Consider the following 21,692-nt stretch of genomic DNA (forward strand, 5'->3'; position numbering starts at 1 on the left):
GCAAATAACAAGTAAGAAAACATTCATATTCTGAACATTGAACTGATAGGTTTCCTCGTTGCATTAGGAAAATGGGCAAACTGAGGAAGAAATTGTTGATAGGTTCAGATAGACTAACTACATTACTACAATATTGATACGTTCACAGACTCAAAAACATGTGATGCTCAAGTCAGTAAAAGTATATGGGCAGTGTTAAATTGCAAGCTAATCTTCAATTCTAGGTAAGAAAAGTATGTTTCAAGTTAATTCTTCAATGCTGGGGGTAATGTTACCAAGACGAGAAAGCATTCGATGTACAGATCAAACCTGGGGTTACCATAAATCTACGAATAGAAAGCATCCATTTAGAAATTTGACGAGAGTATAAGTGGACCTATAAAATGTTTGTCCTTTTGGTCAGAGCTGCCATGAACTTCCAAATTTCAAGCTTCTATGGCCTGCATTAACCAACCACACATAATGCAGCATATTGCCTCCCATAGGGTCAAAGGAACCTGCCACCCATCTAAGGAAATCTAAATCCAATCCAGAAACAATAGATTGCTGCTGATGTGTAGATATCCTAATCCACATCATCATCACCTTCCCATTATATACGGACCGACTCTCCCAGTTCAAAACATCTCCATTCATAGCCAGCACCTGATCAATACCACACCCTACTTCAAACACAAAAACAGTCATGGCAACCACTCCTATCCAGCAGTCAGCATTTTCCGGCCAGACCATTCTGAAGCAGTCAAATGAGATCAGCCGAAAATTGGCAACCTGGGTGACGGCCGTGTCACCATGAGGCGCACTGTTAAAAGTGCCCCTGAAAGCATATGGTAAGTACCTTGGATATAGCCTTGAGGTACAAGTTAGTTTCTACAAACAACCCTTATGAAGACTGATGCAGCAGTTAGCTTAAGATCAATGGACGGATCCATAAACTTGGATGTAATCACTGGTAAAACAAATCGAGCATTAAATTGATATTAAGAGTATAGAGTTAATTTGTATATAACAACAAAATATTCATAACTGGCATCAGGAAGTTTACATCTTACCTTTGAAAGCTAACACATTCTGTAACTGACCAAACAGGTATGGCGCAGACTGCCCAAAATACTTGGGACCATTCTCTGAGCAAACTCCATCCTACTTGACCGGTGAATTTCCAGGTGACTACGGATGGGACACTGCTGGACTATCCGCAGACCCCGAGACCTTTGCCAAGAACCGTGAGCTTGAGGTGATCCACTGCAGGTGGGCCATGCTTGGTGCATTGGGCTGTGTCTTCCCAGAAGTCTAGTCCAAGAATGGCGTCAAGTTTGGTGAAGCTGTTTGGTTCAAGGCCGGGTCTCAGATCTTCTCTGAAGGCGGCTTGGACTACCTCGGAAACCTAAACCTCATCCACGCCCAGAGCATCTTGGCAATCTGGGCCTGCCAGGTTGTCCTCATGGGTTTCATTGAGGGCTACAGAGTTGGTGGAGGCCCACTAGGTGAGGATCTTGACCCACTTTATCCAGGAGGTGCCTTCGACCCACCTGGCTGATGACCCGGAAGCCTTTGCTGAGCTCAAGGTGAAGGAAATCAAGAATGGAAGACTAGCAATGACCTCCATGTTTGGTTTCTTTGTTCAGGCAATTGTTACCGGAAAGGGACCAATTGAGAACCTCTATGACCACGTTGCTGATCCCATCGCCAACAATGCATGGGTATACGCCACCAACTTCGTCCCTGGAAAGTGAAGAAACCTAGATTGATGGCTTTTCATCTGCAACATTAAAAAAAATGTTATTTTCCTGTACCAGTGAAAAGATGCAGCGCCTTATTTCTTGAAACAGCTTATTTGTTTATTGGCCAAAAGAAAAGAAAATAATACAAGAAAAAAAAGATAACTGTTTATTTGTGTAAATGTGGTGCACATTGCAGCGTTCATGTCAACAGATGCATGCTTTAGAGCAATATAAGTTATATCTTTAAACCAGAAGCAATTAAATGGACTGCTTAGAAGTATATAAAAATTTAAACCATGTTATCATCACCATTGACAAATAATCTTTCCACCTACACTAGGCAAACTAAGCCGGGATCCATTATGAATGAATCAAAAAGACAAGAAGCAGCTCTACAAGCCTTCAGCCCAAACAGTGTCAATGACATAATGGAAGAGGCTACATCTTTCAGTATAATCTCAGCATAATGCCTCAGACTGGTAACTGAGGTTGATAGTCCAAATAGAAATTTCAGATATCAAATACTTGTCTGCATAATATTGCATTATATGTATGTAATTCTGTATTCTGATTGCTCTTTTGGTGCTCATATGCCTCTACCCTTCTGACAACATGACAACAACAATGACAGGCCAGAACTGAAAGGTATGTACCATCAAAGTTGATGATGCAAACATCTGAAATGTTCTGGTTGTTAAAAAAAACTTTCTGAAAACTCAGTTCAAGATTTGCCAACTGTTGCTAATTGGGCATATCATCAGTATCGTGTCCTTATGGGCTCGAAAATAGTCATATGCATTAAAGATATTAGGACAAATGAGGGTTCGTGATGGAAGTTAAGAAATTTCAGAAGAGTGGAAAGCATTCGAGCAAAGCAGTTAATGTGATCAAGCTGAACAACTTGCTCTTAATGCAAGGGATTCATAAGAACCTCCAAGGCAATGGACAACCAGAATATACCTGTTGCATTTGCCCCATACGGTGGTAAATATACTAGAATGCTCTTGCTCAGTTGTACCGTGTTCTAATACAAGTCAGTATGCTTTGGTGAATTTTTATTTTTGTACTGATCACCAGTAAGTAAAGACTTGGAAAAGGATGGTTCAGTTGATGAGAATAGACTCCGCGTGTAAATGTAATAGATCTAACAGAAGTTGTAATAAATCTATAAATAAAGAGCACCAACATAAAGTTTGTGCTTCTTATGAGCTTATTCAGCAGCCATATAAAATATTTGTCCTTTTGGTTTAAGATGCCAGAAAGGCAAGAACTTCCAAAACACAGGCTTATGTGGCTGGTATTCTCCAACCATACACATTGCAGCCTTCTGCCCCATAGCTACTAGATAACATCCTCCCTGTAAGAATCAGTAAGGAAATCTATACCTGATCGATAAACACTATAATTTTGCTGATGTGTAGATATCCTAATCCACATCATATCTCAATCCCATAATATAAATCCCCAGTCTCTCCTAGTCCTAAACATCTCAAGCCCACTCAACACCAGCCAACCTGAAACCACAAAATAGCCATGGCAACATCTCACATCCAGCAATCAGCATTTGCCGGCCAGACCGCATTGAAGCAGTCGAATGAGCTCATCAAAAAGATTGGAGGCCTTGGTGGTGGGCGCATCACAATGAGGCGCACTGTCAAGAGTGCTCCCGAAAGCATATGGTAACATCACTAACTTGGCTACAGCCTGTCGCTTATATTCTTGAAAAGATTCTTACTATAACTTCCAATATTAACAGTCAGTAGTGAAGGCTAGGAATGGAGCACAAAGTAAATATAGTCAGCAATAGAACAACTCTAGGAATTTAAATCATATGGTAGTCTTTTAGCAGTATATACTAGTTTAGTGCTTATAATATTATAAGTATCAGCATGATCATATAATTTTTGTTAGCAAGAACAAATCATACCTTTGAAGTGAAGAGCTTGAGCTTATGCTGACACATTTTGACTGCAAATAACAAAACAGGTATGGTCCTGACCGCCCAAAATACTTGGGACCGTTCTCCGAGCAAACTCCATCCTACTTGACCGGTGAATTCCCCGGTGACTATGGATGGGACACTGCTGGACTATCCGCAGACCCCGAGACCTTTGCCAAGAACCGTGAGCTTGAGGTGATCCACTGCAGGTGGACCATGCTTGGTGCATTGGGCTGTGTCTTTCCATAAGTCTTGTCCAAGAATGGTGTCAAGTTTGGCGAGGCTGTTTGGTTCAAGGCCAGGTCTCAAATCTTCTCCGAGGGCGGCCTGGACTACCTCGGCAACCCAAACCTCGTCCGTGCCCAGAGCATCTTGGCAATCTGGGCCTGCCAGGTTGTCCTCATGGGCTTCATTGAGGGTTACAGAGTTGGAGGAGGCCCTCTCGGTGAGGGTCTTGACCCACTTTACCCAGGAGGTGCCTTTGACCCACTTGGACTTGCTGATGACCCAGAAGCCTTTGCTGAGCTCAAGGTGAAGGAAATCAAGAATGGAAGGCTGGCAATGACCTCCATGTTCGGTTTCTTTGTTCAGGCAATTGTTACCGGAAAGGGACCAATTGAGAACCTTTATGCCCATGTTGCTGACCCAGTGGCTAACAATGCATGGGCTTATGCCACAAACTTCGTCCCCGGAAAGTGAAGAAGCTGACTTTAATTCTTTTGATCTGTAACAGTACCCAAATTTCTTGATTTTGTGCAGTTTGTTTCCTTGGAAGTTCAGATGTATTTTGTTTTCCGAAACAAGTTCTGATGTAATCTCGTTGTAGAAGCTTCTTGTATCAAAATCACTTCATCCAGTAAAATGTCCTGCATATTCAAGGGATCATGAATAGATGCATAATTTTGCTGCAATGTAACATAAATCAAAACCACGAATGTAGTAATGGGAGATGTATATAAATTTAACTATCAAAACAGAAAGGAAAATTACAATTTTGAAACCACATGATTATCTCATTGATTCTAAATTTCCACATATCTTTATCTGTACATTGAGCACACTACACATATAGAAAGTAAAACAATAAAACAGCCCAACTTAATTAATGAAATGATGTAAATCATCTCACTGTAAAATATAGCCTGAATTACTACTAAGGCCAATGCATTTCTAGCCAATACAGTACTATAGGCGGGCACACACGTCCCTAATTCAATGAGGGTCTTATGGGATTGGAACAAGTCGTACTAATACATCACGTCAAGACACGCCCTAACAATGGCCTATATTATCATGCATATCAGCATATAAGTGTACACATACACAAATGCTTATACTCAAAGTGATACTAGTAGTTGCACAGAATGCAAAGACTAAGCATAGGCTTGGGGATCAGCAGATTAAAGTCAATCAGTTCAGCAAGAAATACGAAAACAGATCAGGCTTGGGGATTGTATTTGTCGCCCAAATAAACTCATGGGAGCATACCTCTGTCCTCTATGCTACTGCATCCTCGATCCTTCTGACACCTCTCTTTTTTACCTGTGAAAATATCTCCCACTGATCAGCTGCAGCATACATGTTAGGGAGCACAACATAACGTTCAACAGTATCCAGAGAAACCTCAATTAGATATTGAGCAGCATAATCACCTATTTCGACATTCCATGTATCCGAGCACCTCAAATTAAGCTCATCCAAAACTGACCAGCTAGCAATCATCGAATCCCAGCTTATACTGATCTCTACCATCTGACCAAACAACTCCAAAGTCTCCACCTTTCATATACGCATTAATCACAGCCATGCTCAGGCATTTCGTCGAACACCTCCCGTCCAAATCCAATCTTTCGGCCCGGAACCCATGAACCTGCTGGACCAAAGTCTCCACCTTTCGAGTACAACCGAGGTTTTTGAGGAGAGACAAGCTTTGTGGAGGAAGAGAGGGAAGGGTTAGACGACGTCGTTATGGTGGTGGCCGTTTGAGGTTGTTTGGAGAGGAGGAGATAGAGAGTTGAGACTTGAGAAAAGAGTACGGTGTCATCATTGGAGTTGCTGGTGCAGCTCTTGCTTACACTCTTACCATGACTCAGATTATCATGTAATTGGATTCCGTTTGGTTTTCAAGAAGTGGAACAAAAAGAAAATCGAGCTCGCCTGCTCCTGCCTAACACATTTTCGCCCACCTAGCTTCCCTTACACGACCGCCTAACACCCTGAAATGGAACACCTAGCTTTAGTGCTAACCGGACAATCGCTTTCTAGGCTCCTGGAAATAAACAGAACCATGCCTGATTAGTCGACAGTTCCCTTTTGAGTTTTTTAGTTTCTACCTTTACCCTCAAACGGAAAAGGCGTTTTTACTTTTACTTTAACCTTTTACCATTTTCCCCGTAAGAAAAATAACCCTAGTTCGAGTGTGAGTATCAAACGGACCTCTCATCCCCCCCCCCCCCCCCCAGTCCTCAGTTTCACAAAGCAAACAGCATGCCTAACCCTATGGTTCTCCAATGACCACGTTCCCCAACTCACCGAGTCGACTCACTCTCCCCTACCAACCAACCCCTCTCCTCAAAACCCAGAAAAGAAGCCATCTTCCCCAATCTCTCATGACCCCCACATAGTCCAAGATGCTTAAACCCATCAAAACCCCAACTCTCAGAACCCTCCAATCTCTATTGGGTCCTCCCCATTTCCCCAAACTCCCATCAAGTTCCAACCTTTCCACCCATCTCTGTCACTCTGCCCCAAACCCTTCACCAAACTTGGTCTCCAAAATCTGTGACATTCTGAGCGACCCCAAATGGGAGAAAAGCTCAGAGCTTTCGGGTCTGATCCTCAATCTCAGAGCTTATCATATGCTCAAGATCATTCAGACTCATAAAAACACAGACTCGGCTTTGAGATTCTTCTTCTGGGTCTCTAGGAGAAAGCCCTACAAGCATGACATGAGCTGCTTTGTTTCAATGCTGGATAGGCTTGTGAGGGAGCACCGTTTCGGCCCTGCAGACCATGTAAGGCTTTTGCTTGTTAAGGCTTGTAGGAATGTAGAAGAGCTTAAATGGGTGATATGGTATTTGAATGAGAAGAAAAGAAATGGTTTTGGGTTCACATTGTATAGTTTCAATACGCTTTTGATTCAGTTGGGAAAGTTTGAGATGGTTAGTGAAGCTCAAAGTGTGTATGATGAGATAATGAGTAGTGAGGTTAAGCCGAGTTTGTTGACATTTAATACTATGATCAATATATTGTGCAAGAAGGGCAAGGTTGAGGAGGCAAAGATGGTTTTGAGCAGGATTATTATGTATGAAATGTTGCCGGATGTTTTTACTTATACATCGTTGATTCTCGGACATTGTAGGAATGGTAACTTAGATTCGGCTTTTGAGGTTTATGATGGGATGGTGAAGGCGGGTTGTGACCCGAATTCAGTTACGTACTCGACACTTATCAATGGGTTGTGCAGTGAGGGGAGGATGGATGAGGCATTAGATATGCTTGATGAGATGATAGAAAAGGGGATCGAACCCACAGCTTATACCTACACTGTCCCAATTACTTCACTTTGTGAGGCAAATCAACCGTTGGAAGCCATCAGGCTTTTCAGAAGTATGAGAAACAGGGGTTGTTATCCGAACATTCATACATATACAACATTGATCAGCGGGTTGTTTCGAACAGGGAAACTCGAAGTTGCTCTTGGACTCTATCACAAGCTGTTGAAGGATGGCATGGGTCCAAGCATGGTTACCTTCAACACAATTATGAATGAATCAATTGAGGCAGGGAGATATGACATAGGTCTGAAGATGATTTATTGGATGGAGAGGCATGGTTATGCTATCACAGAAAATATCCGAACACACAATCATATTATCAAGGGCTTATGCTTGATGGGAAAGATTCACAATGCAATGGCTCTTTTAAGCAAAATGCTTGAAGTGGGACCATCTCCGAATGCGATTACATATAACACACTGATCAATGGATACCTCACTAGAGGTAATCTAAACAATGCACTGAGGTTATTAGAATTGATGAAAGGGAGAGGATGTAAACCACATATGTGGACGTATAATGAAGTTATCTCTGGGTATTGCAAGGCTGGCAAATCAAGCTTTGCATCTAGTATTTTCCTTGAGATGTTAAAACAGGGCATTAACCCAAATCAGGTCACTTACAACGTTTTGATTGTTGGATTCTGTGATGAGGGGAAGGTAGATGCTGCCTTGTCATTTTTCGAGCAGATGGAAGAGAATGGTTGCTCTCCGAATATTGAAAGCTACAATGCCATTATACATGGTTTGTCGAAAAACAATCAGTTTGCTAAAGCCAAGCAAGTGTGTAAAGAGATGATGGATCAAGGACTGCATCCGAATGTCATTACCTACACATCTTTAATTGATGGCCTCTGTAAGAATTGTAGTACTGACCTTGCATTCAAGATTTTCCATGAAATGAAAGAAAAAGATTGCTTGCCGAATGTGTACACTTATAGTTCACTTGTTTATGGGTTATGTCACGAGGGCAAGGCTGATGATGCTGAGAAGCTGCTTGAAGAAATCGAGAGGGAAGGATTGGTTCCTGATGTGGTAACATTTACCACGCTCATTAATGGTTTTGTTATGCTTGGTAGGCTAGATCATGCATTCTTACTTCTTAAGCGAATGGTTGATGTTGGCTGCAAACCCAACTATTTTACTTTTACTGTCTTGGTTAAAGGGTTGAAAAAAGAAAGTCAGTTGGTCCAAGAAAAGGTTGTAGGCCTTGCGCCCCAACATGAAGTACAGTGTGGCTCCAGCTCTGACAAGAGTTGCAATGTTGTCGAGATAGTGTGCAATCTCTTAGCTAGGATGTCAGAGAATGGATGTGAACCAACTATTGATACCTACCATGTTTTAGTCAGTGGCTTGTGTCAAGATAGCAAATATGAAGAAGTAGGTCAGTTAATGGAGCATGTGAAAGAGAGAGGCCTTTATCCCTGTATAGAGTTTTATAGGCCGCTGTTTTTCGCTAATTGCAAGAACTTGAAACTGAACTCTGCTCTGGAAATGTTCGGCTTGATGGCAGATAGAGGCTTTAAGGTTGACTTTTTAACGTATACAGCACTTATTTGTGCTTTCTGCAGCGCAAATCGGATGGACAAAGCTGAAACTTTGTTGAAAAGTATGCTAGAATGCCAATGGAATGCTGATGAGATTGTTTGGACTGTATTAATTGATGGGTTACTGAAGCAAGGGCAGTCAGATCCATGCATGCAACTTCTTCGTGTTATTGAATCTCAAAATTGCATTCTCTGGGTTGAGACATATGCTATTTTGGCCAGAGAACTTTCTCATGTAAGAAGTATGGCGGCTTCTTAAATTGCTAACAGAGAGACAGATTTGGAAGTACTTTGATCAGATTCTTATACACATGAAAGAAACAAGGCAAATGATGTGGTCATCAGGAGGATATATTGTAAATGTGATTAGAGATGGCCCCATGTTCCATCTGAGCTGTTGTTATTCTCATCTGTGACCAGTTTGCAGCTTGCTCATACATAAATGGTAAGTAGATTTCTTAAACTCATCAACATATGTTTCTTTCCATGACTTTATATTGTTACTAAGTCTTAGTTCTGTTAGCTTTTGATTGATTTTGATGGCAATATATGTGTCAATGGCTCAATGCTCACTAAAAGAAATAGTCAGGGTTTGATTTGAGATAGATTGAAAAATTGGTTCGAATGAAGCAGTTCCTGAGGTAGACATACAGTTTAGCTAGGTGAAGTATATACTCTATGTTAATTGCTTTTGTGATGTTTAATGGTTGGGTGCACCATGCACCAATTGGGTATATTCTGGTAGTCAGCTTATGGTGTTCTGTCCATTGACAGTTCACAAAGTTATGGCTTAAGTTTGAAAGCTTGTATGGTGGTGGGGTGGTCTTGCTAAGAAATCAAAAACAATAAAAAAAAAAATTGGTCACCTCATAACCCATCTGCTTAAAGTATTTTCTATAATCAAATTATGTACATTTGTTACTTGAGGGAAATTGACATATATGATCATCTTTTGCTGGGTGTAAAATAGTAACAACCTTGCACCACATTTCTGCTGGCATAACAACATGGACGGAGGGTTGATCCTGGCGTTATGTACTTGCAGGTGATGCAGCCTGGATCTTCTCATAGGAAAGCTTCCTCTTTCCTCAATAACTTATGACAAGATGATGTTAGTTAAGGTACACCTTGTCTGATACCTAGATTGGATTCTGACGAAACATATAACTTGCAGAATTGATTCATTGTATTCTTTACACGATGATTCGTTGATAAAATTTACTCAGGTTATGGTAGTATATGGTGACGTCTGATTAGTGACAACGTTTTTTTCATTTGTTACTTGTAATCTGCATCTTATTTATTTCCCATAATAATTCTCAATCTTATAATAGAAAAGGAAACTAAATATTACATAATATGTTGGAATGGTTGGATCACTGGTTAACTTGATTGTACAGTCAATATTACCAGTTTGTTATAAATCATCAGCAAAAGTTGGTTACAATTGTAACCTGGATTGAACTAATAGCTTTTATGATTCTGGTTTCCAAGATGCAGATCATTAATAGTTGACTGACTGTAGTTAAGGGTAAATTCCTCCTATGGTACCTGATGTTTGGCTACTTGGACAATTTGGTACCTGATGTATGAAAGCGGACATTTGGTACCTAAAGTTCTCAAATTTAGGCCATTTTGGTACCTCTATCAATTTTGACCATATTTTCAGGGTTATTTCCGTCATTCTAGTCCTAAATTCATTAAATTCACATTTTTCTTTATTTCTCAAAAAAAAATTTGCACAATTTTTATAAATTTATAATTCCTTCAATCATATTCCAAAATCCACATAATGAAATCACCAGAACTCATTCTCATACGTGCTTAATCGATCTCAAATTTATAGTGATGAATTTACTTCATTTCTAATCTCTCAAACAAGTTATCCCCTCTACAAATTGTGAATCTTGGAAGAAGAAAAAAACAACAATATACGCAATTGATGTCCTGCCTCTTGCATCTCAGTAGATTTGGATCTCGATCTTGTTCATGTCGTTGTCCCTCTTCTTTGGTTTATGGTAAATCTTAAATAGAGCAAAATTTCTGGTAAGAAGGAACACAAAAACAATATCAGAGCTGATAATACCCATCCATCAACACCAAAAAAAATTATGATCTAATAACAAATCGATCAGAGATCTATTAACAATATGGGTTAAAGATAATACACGTGGAGCCGATATGAATTTATTGAGGAAATATCACCCTCCTCTGCTCTTAATGATGGTTGTGGTGTGAGATATGGGAGCCAACAAAATCAGGGAGTTTGTGAGGGAGAAAGATAAAGAGAGGAAAGCTCGTATAAGATTCCGGAGTGGTGATCCTAATGGTGGCTCTACTGCTGCTGCCGTCTCATCATCTTGTGTGGTTGAGAAGAGAAAGAATGATATGAGAAGTCAACAGAGGGAGAGGGAGGGATTGAAATTGGGGGAGGAGGAATTTGGGGAAATTGCTAAAAACGAGGCCAATAGATAGAACTGAAGAGAGATTGAGAGATTATGTATTTGTGTTGGGTTGGGAGAAAGATAAAGAGAGGCATAAAGGCATATGTCGTAGTGTTCTCACACCACACTGATTTTTGTGTGTTATCACAACACACTGATTTTTGTGTGTATTCTTATCACACACTGATTTTTGTGTGTAATTTTATCACACTGAATTTTGTGTGTATTCTTATCACAACATACACTGATTTTTGTGTGTATTCTTATTACACTCTGATTTTTGTGTGTATTCTTATCACACACTGATTTTTGTGTGTATTCTTATCACAACACACTGAATTTTGTGTGTTTTCTTATCACAACACACACTGATTTTTGTGTGTATTCTTATCACGCACTGATTTTTGTATGTAATCTTATTACACACTGAATTTTGTGTGTATTCTTTTCACAATACACACGGATTTTTGTATATATTCTTATCACACTGATTTTTGTGTGTATTGTTAGTCTAGAGATTGTGTGTGGGTCCACATATACTCATTTCACACGGTTAATTGTGTGAGTTGGTATCTCACACAGATTTATTATAGTCAATGTGAGTAAAATCAGTGTGAGAGTTTTTTTTGCTAGTAGTGTGACTTTCATTATCACCATTTTGTGGTCTATATTCCCACATAGCTTCAGCAATATTAAGTCTCCAAGCATTAGCCTCTGCTCTTTGTTGTAGTTGACTTTGAGAAAGTAGTTCAAGATTCTCATCTTCCATATCAAGTTCTTCATCATTTTCTATGTCAAGAGAAAATTCATCGGAACAACATTCTTTATACATACATGTTAAGCAATAACAAACATCTAATTTTTACATAATCCTAAAGTCACATGAGTTTGATTCAATTCTATAAACTTCCATAAGCATCTAAAAAACAAAGGTACAAGGTTAATATCACAAAGGTGCAACTATCTTGAATGAGGATCAAAGATATAAAAAATTTCAATCTTATTGAGAGAGAGAGAGAGAGAGAGAGAGAATACATCAAAATCTCATTTCTAGATGCTTGATTTCTCACAAGCATGATATAGTGTAAAAATACTTCAAAATCTAACAAAATCAACTAATAAATGAAATCATTCAAAATCAATATATTTTTGAATACTACCGTAATTCATAGGAGTTTTTGAAATCTTAATTGAATACTACAAGATTTCAAAAGATTCTTCAAATACAAGAAAATCCTATAGAATCTTAGTCGAATACACCCCCTTATGCTGCTTAATATTGTATGCCAAGTCTAATAACAGAAGGATGAGAAGCCATTTGGTCTTGTATCAGCGGCTTTCTTTCCCAATGGGGTTAATTCTATCATTAATTGAAAATTTATTTCTACAATTATTATTTTTGGTTTGGAATATATGGGGGTCCAAAGGATTTCTGCAATTCTAATTGAACCTGCAGTGATTTATACAGATGTTTCTCTCAACAGAGAATAAATAAATAATTATTACGCTTAAATTATTGGTGTTTTGGGTTCAAGTGTTTGGTTTCAAAGGAACAAACAAAGAAGGCCATCCACTATGGAAAATGGATTGCTTTTCTTGATTCTTGATGGAGTCCATGGGTTGCTCAAGACTATAACAACCCACTATATTATAATTTACACAGTAGCTTGTCTCTCTCAACTTTGTTCTTCTCTCTTTGTAGCAGAGAAAACCTTTGGTCTTTTCTTTTGAAACAATATGATCAAAATAATTATAATCCTTGTTTAGTGATGCAAAAAAGCAATAACAATTAATAGATGTCTTATTCAACTTGTTTGGTTGCTTTTACCAGAACAATCAAGGCCTTGCACACATCGATGTAGGGAAGATTTTCTCCTTTTCAGACTCTTATATACAAATTCGTTGGATCTGACCAATCATTCTAACCGCATTAGGAAAAAAAATATTAGTTATATACAACCGGTTATATTGAAGATTGTCTCCAGTTATGTTTACGGGGCTTCATCTTTTCGTCACAGATTGTGTAAAATTCTTTTGCTGGTGTAAACTGTTATACTGATTACCTGTCCTATAGACCCAAAAAGTAGAATTAACATGACAAATTACTGTCACTTTTCTCAGTTTAGAAGTGATTGAGTATGCTTAAAGATCTGAAAGGCAAACAGAGATGTTTCCTGTGCTTCATATTCTAATGCTGGCCCTTCGTTGCGCAGCTGCATATACAAAGTGCATGAAATGTGCAAACTCATCAAGGATTCCTTCCCATTTTGCCATGTGCAAGAGTCTCAATCAAAATCATCAGCCCTTCACATATATTCCTTCTCATCCTTGTCTTTTCTATATAACCCCCAAAAAACCTCACTTCATGAACTTCATATTCAAAAGCCACAGAATTGATAGGTACAAAAGAATCAATATTACCCCAAAGGCCACCAGAGATAGATCAGAGCCATCGATGCCAACAAAGTCTTAAAAGACAACAAGACACGAAGCATTACCTAATTATTGATTCCTCTATAACTCTCTTCCAAATGCTACTTCCATATTCCATTTGGACTCACTCTTTTGCTCTCTTCCTCTTTCATAAAGTCCTTTTGCCTACCCATCCACCAACCCAGCCTTCTCTACACTAGCCTTTCAGCCCTTTCTCCTTGTAGTTTTGCAGCACAGTAGCCGATTCTGGTGTGTTGGATGATCATAAAATCATTCAGAAAGAACCATTTTGCATAGTTAAGTGCTATACACAACACAACACACTCTCTATATAAACACTTCATTTTGGCCCTTCACAACCAATCATAGCCTAAACCAACAAAACACCACCCACCCTTTGCCCTTCAAACTCTTCTTCTTCTTCAATGGGAAGACAAAGCTCTGATCCGATTATGGTAAGTTCTTCGATTGCTCTCTTGCAAGAGAGGTTCAGACAGTTACAGAAAGTGAAGGAGAGAAGGGAGGAGCAACAGCTTCTTCAGTTTTTATCAGAGACAGAAAGGGTTGCATCCTCAACGAGGCATTATGAGCCTGCAGCAAGGCCGTCTTTCCAATCTGATATGGCGCTTCCTCTTAGACCAAATAGTACTCCTGCAGCAGACTCATCACTCTCTCTGGGGCTCAACTTGCAGCCTAAGCATGTTGAATATTGTGGCATGAAGACTGCACATCCATTTTCAACCTCATCAAGCACAAGTGCTTCAAGAAAATATGATAATTCAGAGCTTGATACCTCTCTTCATCTGTAAACAGATCAGCCTGCCTCCACTATCTGTGTGGCTTCTCCATGTTTCTTCCATCTTTTTTTTTCTTTTCTCTGTATGTACTATAAGAAGAGTATGTAACTAAATGCTTATTCATCTAAAGAAGTAAGAAATAAAAGGAAGGGAGGAGCAAACTGCTGCCCCTCTCCCCATTTTTGGTCCGTTAATAGTGTTGCTTGACCAAATTAAGAAACAATGAGACTTTAGAAAAATTTACCATCAAGAAATGGATCTTACCTTCAAATTTGTCCATTTAATAAACATCAAAATTAGTCCATAAAGAATTGAAGATTGATGATAAACAAGCAGCCATCAAACGCTAGTGTGCAAAGAATTCACAGGTTTAGAGATGCTGATTTTCATACAAGTGATTCTAATTTTGGTTTATGTAAATGTTACCTGCTTATAATTAATGACATCTAATTCTCATTTAACTCGTCCCATATGCCCTCATTGATATGGTATCAAATTATCAATTGAAAATTATAATATAGCTGATTTAAAAATTGTTTTTTTTTTAAAGTGTGAGTGTTAGGTCTTGAACCCAATACATTTGCAAACTTAGCCAATAAAAGATAAGCTCTTTTAACAACGAGACATAAATGCATAATATGTATAAAATGGTTTTAATCAGTATTTATTAGGGTTATAAATTTTGGTAAAATCCTAATTCGGGACTTTCGCCGGATAAAGGGCATTGTGCGACTGCACCAACGGCACTCCCGCATGGCCGGCCCTGAGTTGGAGAATAGAGTTACTGGACCGGGTTAGAAGATTATTGGGCATTTGATTTTGGGCCCATGAGAAAAATGAGAAAACACTTATTATAGGTGGAAGCTGAAAGCTGAAAGCCCTAGCTCCGCCACCAACCACCATTGACATATTGTCATTTCCGGTTTCAGGGATTCATAATAAGCAAACACTATCAGATCGTTTCTCAGACACTTCAATGTACACACGAAGACCAGCTCACACGGAACACTCAAGTAGTCAAGTTACAAATAACTAATAAGGCTATATGTCTGTATCTTTTCACAAGGTTACAAACTTATATGAAGATTACATACATATAAGGCTAGATTCATACTGAAGTATGTGAAGGATTGCAAGTTTATACAGCGAAACACAGGACCAAGAGTTCGACCTTGCTTTTTACTGTATAAACTTCAAGACCAACATTTGTTTCTTGGAGGTAATCCTAGAGGACCTAGACCAACATTACATTTTCTAAACAAAAACATTTTTGGTTATTGTGAGACTATTAGACTTTGAACTAGTTGGAAGCAGTGATCTCTTAATGAATTGGACAAGCCAAACAGAGATGGTTTTCTTGGAAATTTTTGCCTTGAATATTACATTATTTTCGGTAGTAGTATTTGTCTTCTTTTTGGAAACAACAGAACGGAAATTCTAAGTCATTTAGGCTTAATCCCCAAGACCCTCCAGTTGTTGAATGTAAAAACGCATAGGGTACAATTGTCTTTTCACAAACCTTTCTGATCTTCTCCGTCAATTCTACAGGAATAACTGGCGCTCATCCGACGGGTTTTTGAACGTGTGAAATGCTTATACCCGTGGAAACGTGAGACTCGCGCTAAAAATGGATGAATACGCGCTGCAAATGCTAAAATTCGTTCGGAGTCGTTACTGGAAAAGACAGTAATACCCCTCAGTAAAAAAACAAAATACATACGTATACAGTCGTAGACGATCGACAACAGCGTCTTCAACTCCGGAGAGCAGAATGAGAAGGTAAACGAAGCTCCACCACCGGAGGCCCAAACCTCCCCCGCGGCCACCAATTTCCAGTCAGTTCCCACCCAACTTATATCCACTCGTGTTATTACTACCTTTCTGTACTCAATGCAGGGTCTCATTAGTTTGTGAGACTGTGAGTTAATTACTTACTATATACTTTTAGTTATGAAGCTAATTGGTTTGTAATACATTTCTATCATTATCAGCATTGAAAGTATGAAGCTAATTATATTTTAATGTTATATAGAGCCTTAGTGGACTCAGGTTCAGTAGATTGTGACAGCTCACATGGTGAAGCATTATAATTGTGGATTGGATTTCTGATGTAGAACAGTAGAAGTAGCTCAATGATTTGCCGGCTGCTCATGTACCCACCATGCCAGGAGCCAAGCACGTTCAATGCTTGTGCTGTCAGACTGTCAACTTTGTGCTAGAAGGTTTGGCATTTCACTTATGAACCTGTTACTGATCTCAGACTCATTCCGTCATTTCTGTAGCTCCGGTGGTTCGTCTCTCTATTTCATTAATTTGTTGGTCATTTTGAATTCTCTTACGCACGAATTGCCCGAAGTAGACATGTTATGATGAGTTGATGAATCTCTGTGGGTGACCGAGATACAACTAAGTGGACATGTTTCTTTCTTATTCCTTATTTAGTAGGAAAGGATAGACTCGGAAGCAAATTAAAACACAAAAACGAACACAAAATGACCGAGATACAACAAGGCATACGATATTACGAACAGTGCAAAACCCGCAGACCTTCCATGCAAAATATAATCTAGCGGCTTTTTCCCTGTTGGCCTCATGGTTCCTGTCCGCCGCCTTCGCCGCCTTGAACACCACCTAGACCTCCTTGATCTGCACTTTGACCTTCTTGGCCCAACTGGCCACCTTGACCTTCTTGGGTGCTGACAACCCTCACCTCAACGGTCTTGCGCTTCTTCGGCTCTGGCGGCGGTTTTTTATCCACTACCACAGTCAAGACCCCATCCTGACACACGGCACTGATCTTTTCTGTTTCAGCATTCTCCGGCAGCACAAACTTCTTGAGATACTTACCGAGCCTCCTCTCCATCCTCAGGTACCTCACTCCCTGGTCCCTCTCCTTCTCCCTCTTCCTCACGCCGCTCACCACCAAAACGTTTTCGTCTTCCAGCTGAACTTTGATCTGGTCCGGCTTCAGTCCCGGAACGTCGATCACAAAGATGAAGGCATTCGGAGTCTCCTTCACGTCCGCTGGAGTAGCTGACATGGCCTTGGCTTCCCGGACGTATTGGCGAGACGGCGCCTGGTGGCTAGCCTGGTTGTTCTCGTCGGAGAAGTCCAAAAGGTCGTGGAGGGCGTCCATCAGGTTGATGTCGACGCCCATATTCCTCAGGGGGGTCATCAGGTCCATGTTTTACAAACTAGTTAACAAAGCTAAAAGGTAGCTGAAATGTGAAAAGGACTATGGATGAGCTCTGATTCTGGTATTTGGTTTCTACCCCTGACGTTTTGGACGTGAGGTGTGATAAGACTGTTTATATAGGGTTTCAGTGGATGTGAGTGGATATATTTGAAGAGGTGTTAGTGCCTGGATCGACAAGTTTGCTTTGGGTTGTCATCTGCATGCTCAACATTTGTAAGAGATCGAGAGGAACTCGGGTGATGCATGCTAAGAGCATAGCTTGTTTCTCGACGGCTGTCGCTAGTCTTAGAACGACACACACAAGTCTTGAAATCGTTAAGTATACATATTAAAATCGTGACAAGCTTGAAGAAGATTGAACTTGAGACGGAGAGAGATCGGTCGTCGGTTTACTGTGGCAGAAGCTGTGAGGTAATTAAGCTCAGCCCGAAATTATTAAGTGATCGGTGAATTTTGTACTTGTTGATTGCTACGTGGTTGTCCACTGGGAGATTGGACGCCACACATGGCTGCGGCTCTCATCCTTCTCATTTGGGTCCTATCCGACTATCCTCATCAGAATGGTGGTGAAGGCAATAGATGCAAGGTTAAACCGTTAAACAATGAACTTCAACTAATTGACCAATGACGTCTCTTTCACAGTTGTACCGGAGAATGTAAATATCCGATGAAACGCAGATGATATGACTGCTGGAGTCCTGTCACGTAACGAACTGCGGCCACCTTCAGCCATTGCTTCTTAGATATTGACTATTGAGATACCAAAACTGTGAACAGCACTCTATATTCAATCATTTCAATGTGAATGGGAAACAAAAACTTGTTTGTAGAGCAAGTATACGTACAATACCAATTTCCACTCGATCTTCCCTGCCAAATGCCCTATGAACAAACTTTACATACTCAAAACTTCAGAGGTCGCAGCGCGCGCCCCAGCTGCTATAAAGATTGTCACGAATGATTTACAAGAGGGATGTACATGAAATTACAAACACACTAAAAGTAACTATGTTCAAGAAAAATAATTGCAATAGACGCCTTTCAAATGCCTTCAACATCTTCCAAAACTGATTTTCTCCAGGAAAATGAGAATAGGATGACCGAATCTGGAGATGATACCTGCATTGCAACAAGACAGCCAGCATTTCTAGACTCAGGCACGGTAGCTTTTATCTCGTGTTTAAAGGTCATCAACGTCATATTCGTCATAAAGCGTATCATCTTCAGGTTTCTGCTTCAGAAAGTAGCCATACTATTGCTCGGAGAACATTACCGATAAACACGATCCCCATCAGTGCCATCCAAACAAGCACAGAGACTTGCGTCACATGATACAGATAACCCTAACCCCCTCTCTGCTGTCCTGGTGTCAAATATATCAGTCCGATAAAGTATGTAGCAGTTAGCGCTGTGATTGCAAGCCACATGATCACCATCTGCGCCGCTTCAAAGGCAGTCCACTCACAAGTAATAGAATTATGCTCAGTGATGAAGGGAAAGCTAATGTATTGGAAATCATGTAAAGTCCATACTGCTTTGGTTCTGTATCAGCCATCACTGACTGGCCGGAACGGTGTGGATTATCCACAGGGTTGCCATTGCTGTCTTCCAGATAGTCTGACTGCCAAACTCCACCTGGCGGGTTTATTGCAGACTGAAATGCCACTGTAGCGATCAGTGATGCCACAACCATTAAAGAATTTCGTTTCCTACCCAAACAATCAACTTCTTTCTGCTTTGGCTTAAATACTAGTTGCCTTAAACTCTTCCTCTTTGGCATCAAACATAACATAACAGTTGGTGTCTTCTTCATGATTTTTGGGGCTCCAGAAAATCGAAGGGATTCTTTGATTTCCAAGTCTCGTAAATCTCTAGTAATATGCGATAAGACATCCAATGCAGTGAAGCCGTTTGAATTTTGGGCATTTACTTCAATTTTTGTATTATCCAGCTAGTAATTTACCACCTGCAAATAGTTTTACACATTGTCAATAAGACAAACATAGTAAAATAGTAGCTCTCGGATATCATATCCCTTTCTTACCAATCGAAAAAGGAACACAATGTTCATGCTAACAATCATAACCAGAGAAGCACAAAGATGTGAAAACTCCATAACATGAAAAAAGGATATACAAGATCACATTTAAGACAATAAAAAATTGTAGCGCATTCAAGAAGATAACATTAGATTCAAATGGAGTGAAGCAAATGTGATAAATAATCATAGCTAATGATAATGTCTGGTTTATACGTACTATTAAAGAGCAGGGCAAAGGCTATATCCAGTTTCTACTGCCTTGTCAGTATAGAAAGGTTTCAACTTTAATCTTCCAATCCCATTTATACATCAATTAATTAATTGAATCTATGAAATGAACTGAACTAAAGCTTTAGCTAACAACCAATTAATCCACATATGTAAGGTTTGAACCTTCCTAGCAATCAACACCTGAAAGGCTAAACCTTTGTAACATTCCAAGCCTAAACATCCAAAACTCTTAACAATTTTGAATCAACTTCCATTCTATTGTACTACTGCATTACTACATTAAACTTTGCAAACAGAAATCAAGATTCAAGAACGCACGTACCTCTAATTGTTTCTTGGCCACAGCTACATTCACAAAGTCATCATCTTTCCCAATACACCCCACCAAAACCTTCAGCACCTCAAACCTATGATGCTTCACACACAAGTGGTACCCACTCTCCCCTCCCTGAGTCAGCCACCACCCCAACCCGGCCCTTGATCACCCCAATATGCAGAGGACTCAATCCATCACGATCCCACGCCAAGCTCAGATCAGCGTTGAACCGGACAAGACTGTTCACTATCTCCACACACCCTTTTGCTGCGGCCAGGTGGAGAGGGGAGGAGCCTCGGGGGTTGAGCCGGGAGGCGAATCCGGGGCTGCGAGCGAGTAACTCGGCGGCGAATGCGGAGTGGCCGATAATGGAGGCGATGTGTAAGGTACGGAGCCTTTGAGGGCTGCTTGGTGAAGCTCTTCTTCTTTTTTCTTTCTTTTTGGTCGTCGTAAAAGTTCATCGGCTTCTTTTTATTTGGGGGTCGGATGCGTGGAGAGAGAGATATTCTGGATGTTGTCGCCTGTATAGAGAAGGAACTGACGAGTGTTATCTTCTGTAATACAATGACCCCTTCGGTGTGCAAAAGTCATTTGACCCTTTTGATCGGGGTTTCTTATTTCTAGTTTTAAAGGCATGTCTTTTGTTGCTTAACGTGTAAACCCAAAGAGGAATCTGATTGAGGCTAATTGTGCTCTTCTAATAAAGAGATGTTGGGAGATGCTCTATTCTTCCTCTCCAGCCTCTATTTTGCTTAGAGCTCGTTTTTTAAAAGATGATTTCCAACCTATAAAGTCTTATAAGAGATCTTCAGTCTGGTTGGGTCTCAAAAAAGTTTGGCCAATGTTTTTAAATTCTTTGCATTGGAGTGTTGGTCATGCTAAGGTGAATGATGTTATTATTGATTCTCATTGGGTTCTCCCAGCATATTTTATTTCTTCATTCCTTGAAGCAGCAGAAAAAATTGAGCGCATTGCTCTGCCTGATACAGACACATCTGACTCTCTTTTATGGCCGCACTCCTCCTCAAGAATTCTGACAGCAAAAGAAACTTTTGATTTCTTCTCAAATCATGGTGAACATAAATATTGGGGTAAAATGATCTAAAGTAAAACAATTCAACCCCGTAAAACTCTTGTTGTTTAGAAGGCTTTTCATGGGCATTTACTAACTGATGATGCTTTACAACGGCGACGTTTTTCACTTCAATCTCGTTGCTCCTTTTGTGGAAGTCATGCAGAATCGGGTACACATCTTCTTTTGCATTATTCCGAAATTGTGGCTTTATGGAAATTGGTTTGCCTTATATTTCCTCATTCATTCTCGCCTTGGGGTACCCTTGATGAAGTGTTTAATGGTGTTGGTGTTTTAGCGTTCCCAAAACCTAAACGTCAACTTTGGTTTCTAGTTTCATGCAATCTAATTTGGTTTATTTGGATCACTAGGAATTTGGTGCGTTTCCAAGGTTA

General features: G+C 40.0%; 4 protein-coding genes, 1 long non-coding RNA gene and 1 pseudogene across 5 annotated transcripts; 3 read left to right on the forward strand and 3 right to left on the reverse strand.

Moving 5' to 3' along the window:
• Positions 1-298: 298 nt before the first annotated feature.
• Positions 299-1,736, forward strand: LOC126800567 (chlorophyll a-b binding protein 151, chloroplastic-like). Its single transcript, XM_050527949.1, is given in 4 exon segments — positions 299-761; positions 764-830; positions 1,090-1,530; positions 1,532-1,736. Coding segments are annotated over 4 exon segments (789 nt in total). The 5' UTR covers positions 299-685.
• A 1,521-nt stretch (positions 1,737-3,257) lies between these two features.
• LOC126800566 (chlorophyll a-b binding protein 151, chloroplastic-like) lies at positions 3,258-4,450 on the forward strand. The gene is given in 2 exon segments (XM_050527948.1): positions 3,258-3,403; positions 3,711-4,450. Coding segments are annotated over 2 exon segments (798 nt in total). The 3' UTR covers positions 4,363-4,450.
• LOC126800568 (uncharacterized) lies at positions 4,408-5,563 on the reverse strand. Its single transcript, XR_007672722.1, has 3 exons — positions 5,316-5,563; positions 5,152-5,205; positions 4,408-4,529 (listed from the first exon to the last, which is right to left on the reverse strand). It is a non-coding gene; the product is annotated as an uncharacterized LOC126800568 (long non-coding RNA).
• A 695-nt stretch (positions 5,564-6,258) lies between these two features.
• LOC126798794 (pentatricopeptide repeat-containing protein At5g65560-like) lies at positions 6,259-10,229 on the forward strand. The gene is made up of 2 exons (XM_050525852.1): positions 6,259-9,212; positions 9,813-10,229. The coding sequence occupies exon 1, from the start codon at positions 6,294-6,296 to the stop codon at positions 9,024-9,026; it is 2,733 nt and encodes a 910-aa protein (XP_050381809.1). The 5' UTR covers positions 6,259-6,293; the 3' UTR covers positions 9,027-9,212; positions 9,813-10,229.
• Positions 10,230-17,031: 6,802 nt separating this feature from the next.
• LOC126797276 (17.1 kDa class II heat shock protein-like) lies at positions 17,032-17,807 on the reverse strand. Its single transcript, XM_050523930.1, has one exon. The coding sequence runs from the start codon at positions 17,623-17,625 to the stop codon at positions 17,032-17,034; it is 594 nt and encodes a 197-aa protein (XP_050379887.1). The 5' UTR covers positions 17,626-17,807.
• Positions 17,808-18,424: 617 nt separating this feature from the next.
• On the reverse strand, positions 18,425-20,679 carry LOC126797277 (ankyrin repeat-containing protein BDA1-like; annotated as a pseudogene).
• Positions 20,680-21,692: the final 1,013 nt, after the last annotated feature.

Source organism: Argentina anserina, chromosome 6, assembly GCF_933775445.1.
Source record: "Argentina anserina chromosome 6, drPotAnse1.1, whole genome shotgun sequence".
Lineage (NCBI taxonomy): Eukaryota > Viridiplantae > Streptophyta > Magnoliopsida > Rosales > Rosaceae > Argentina > Argentina anserina.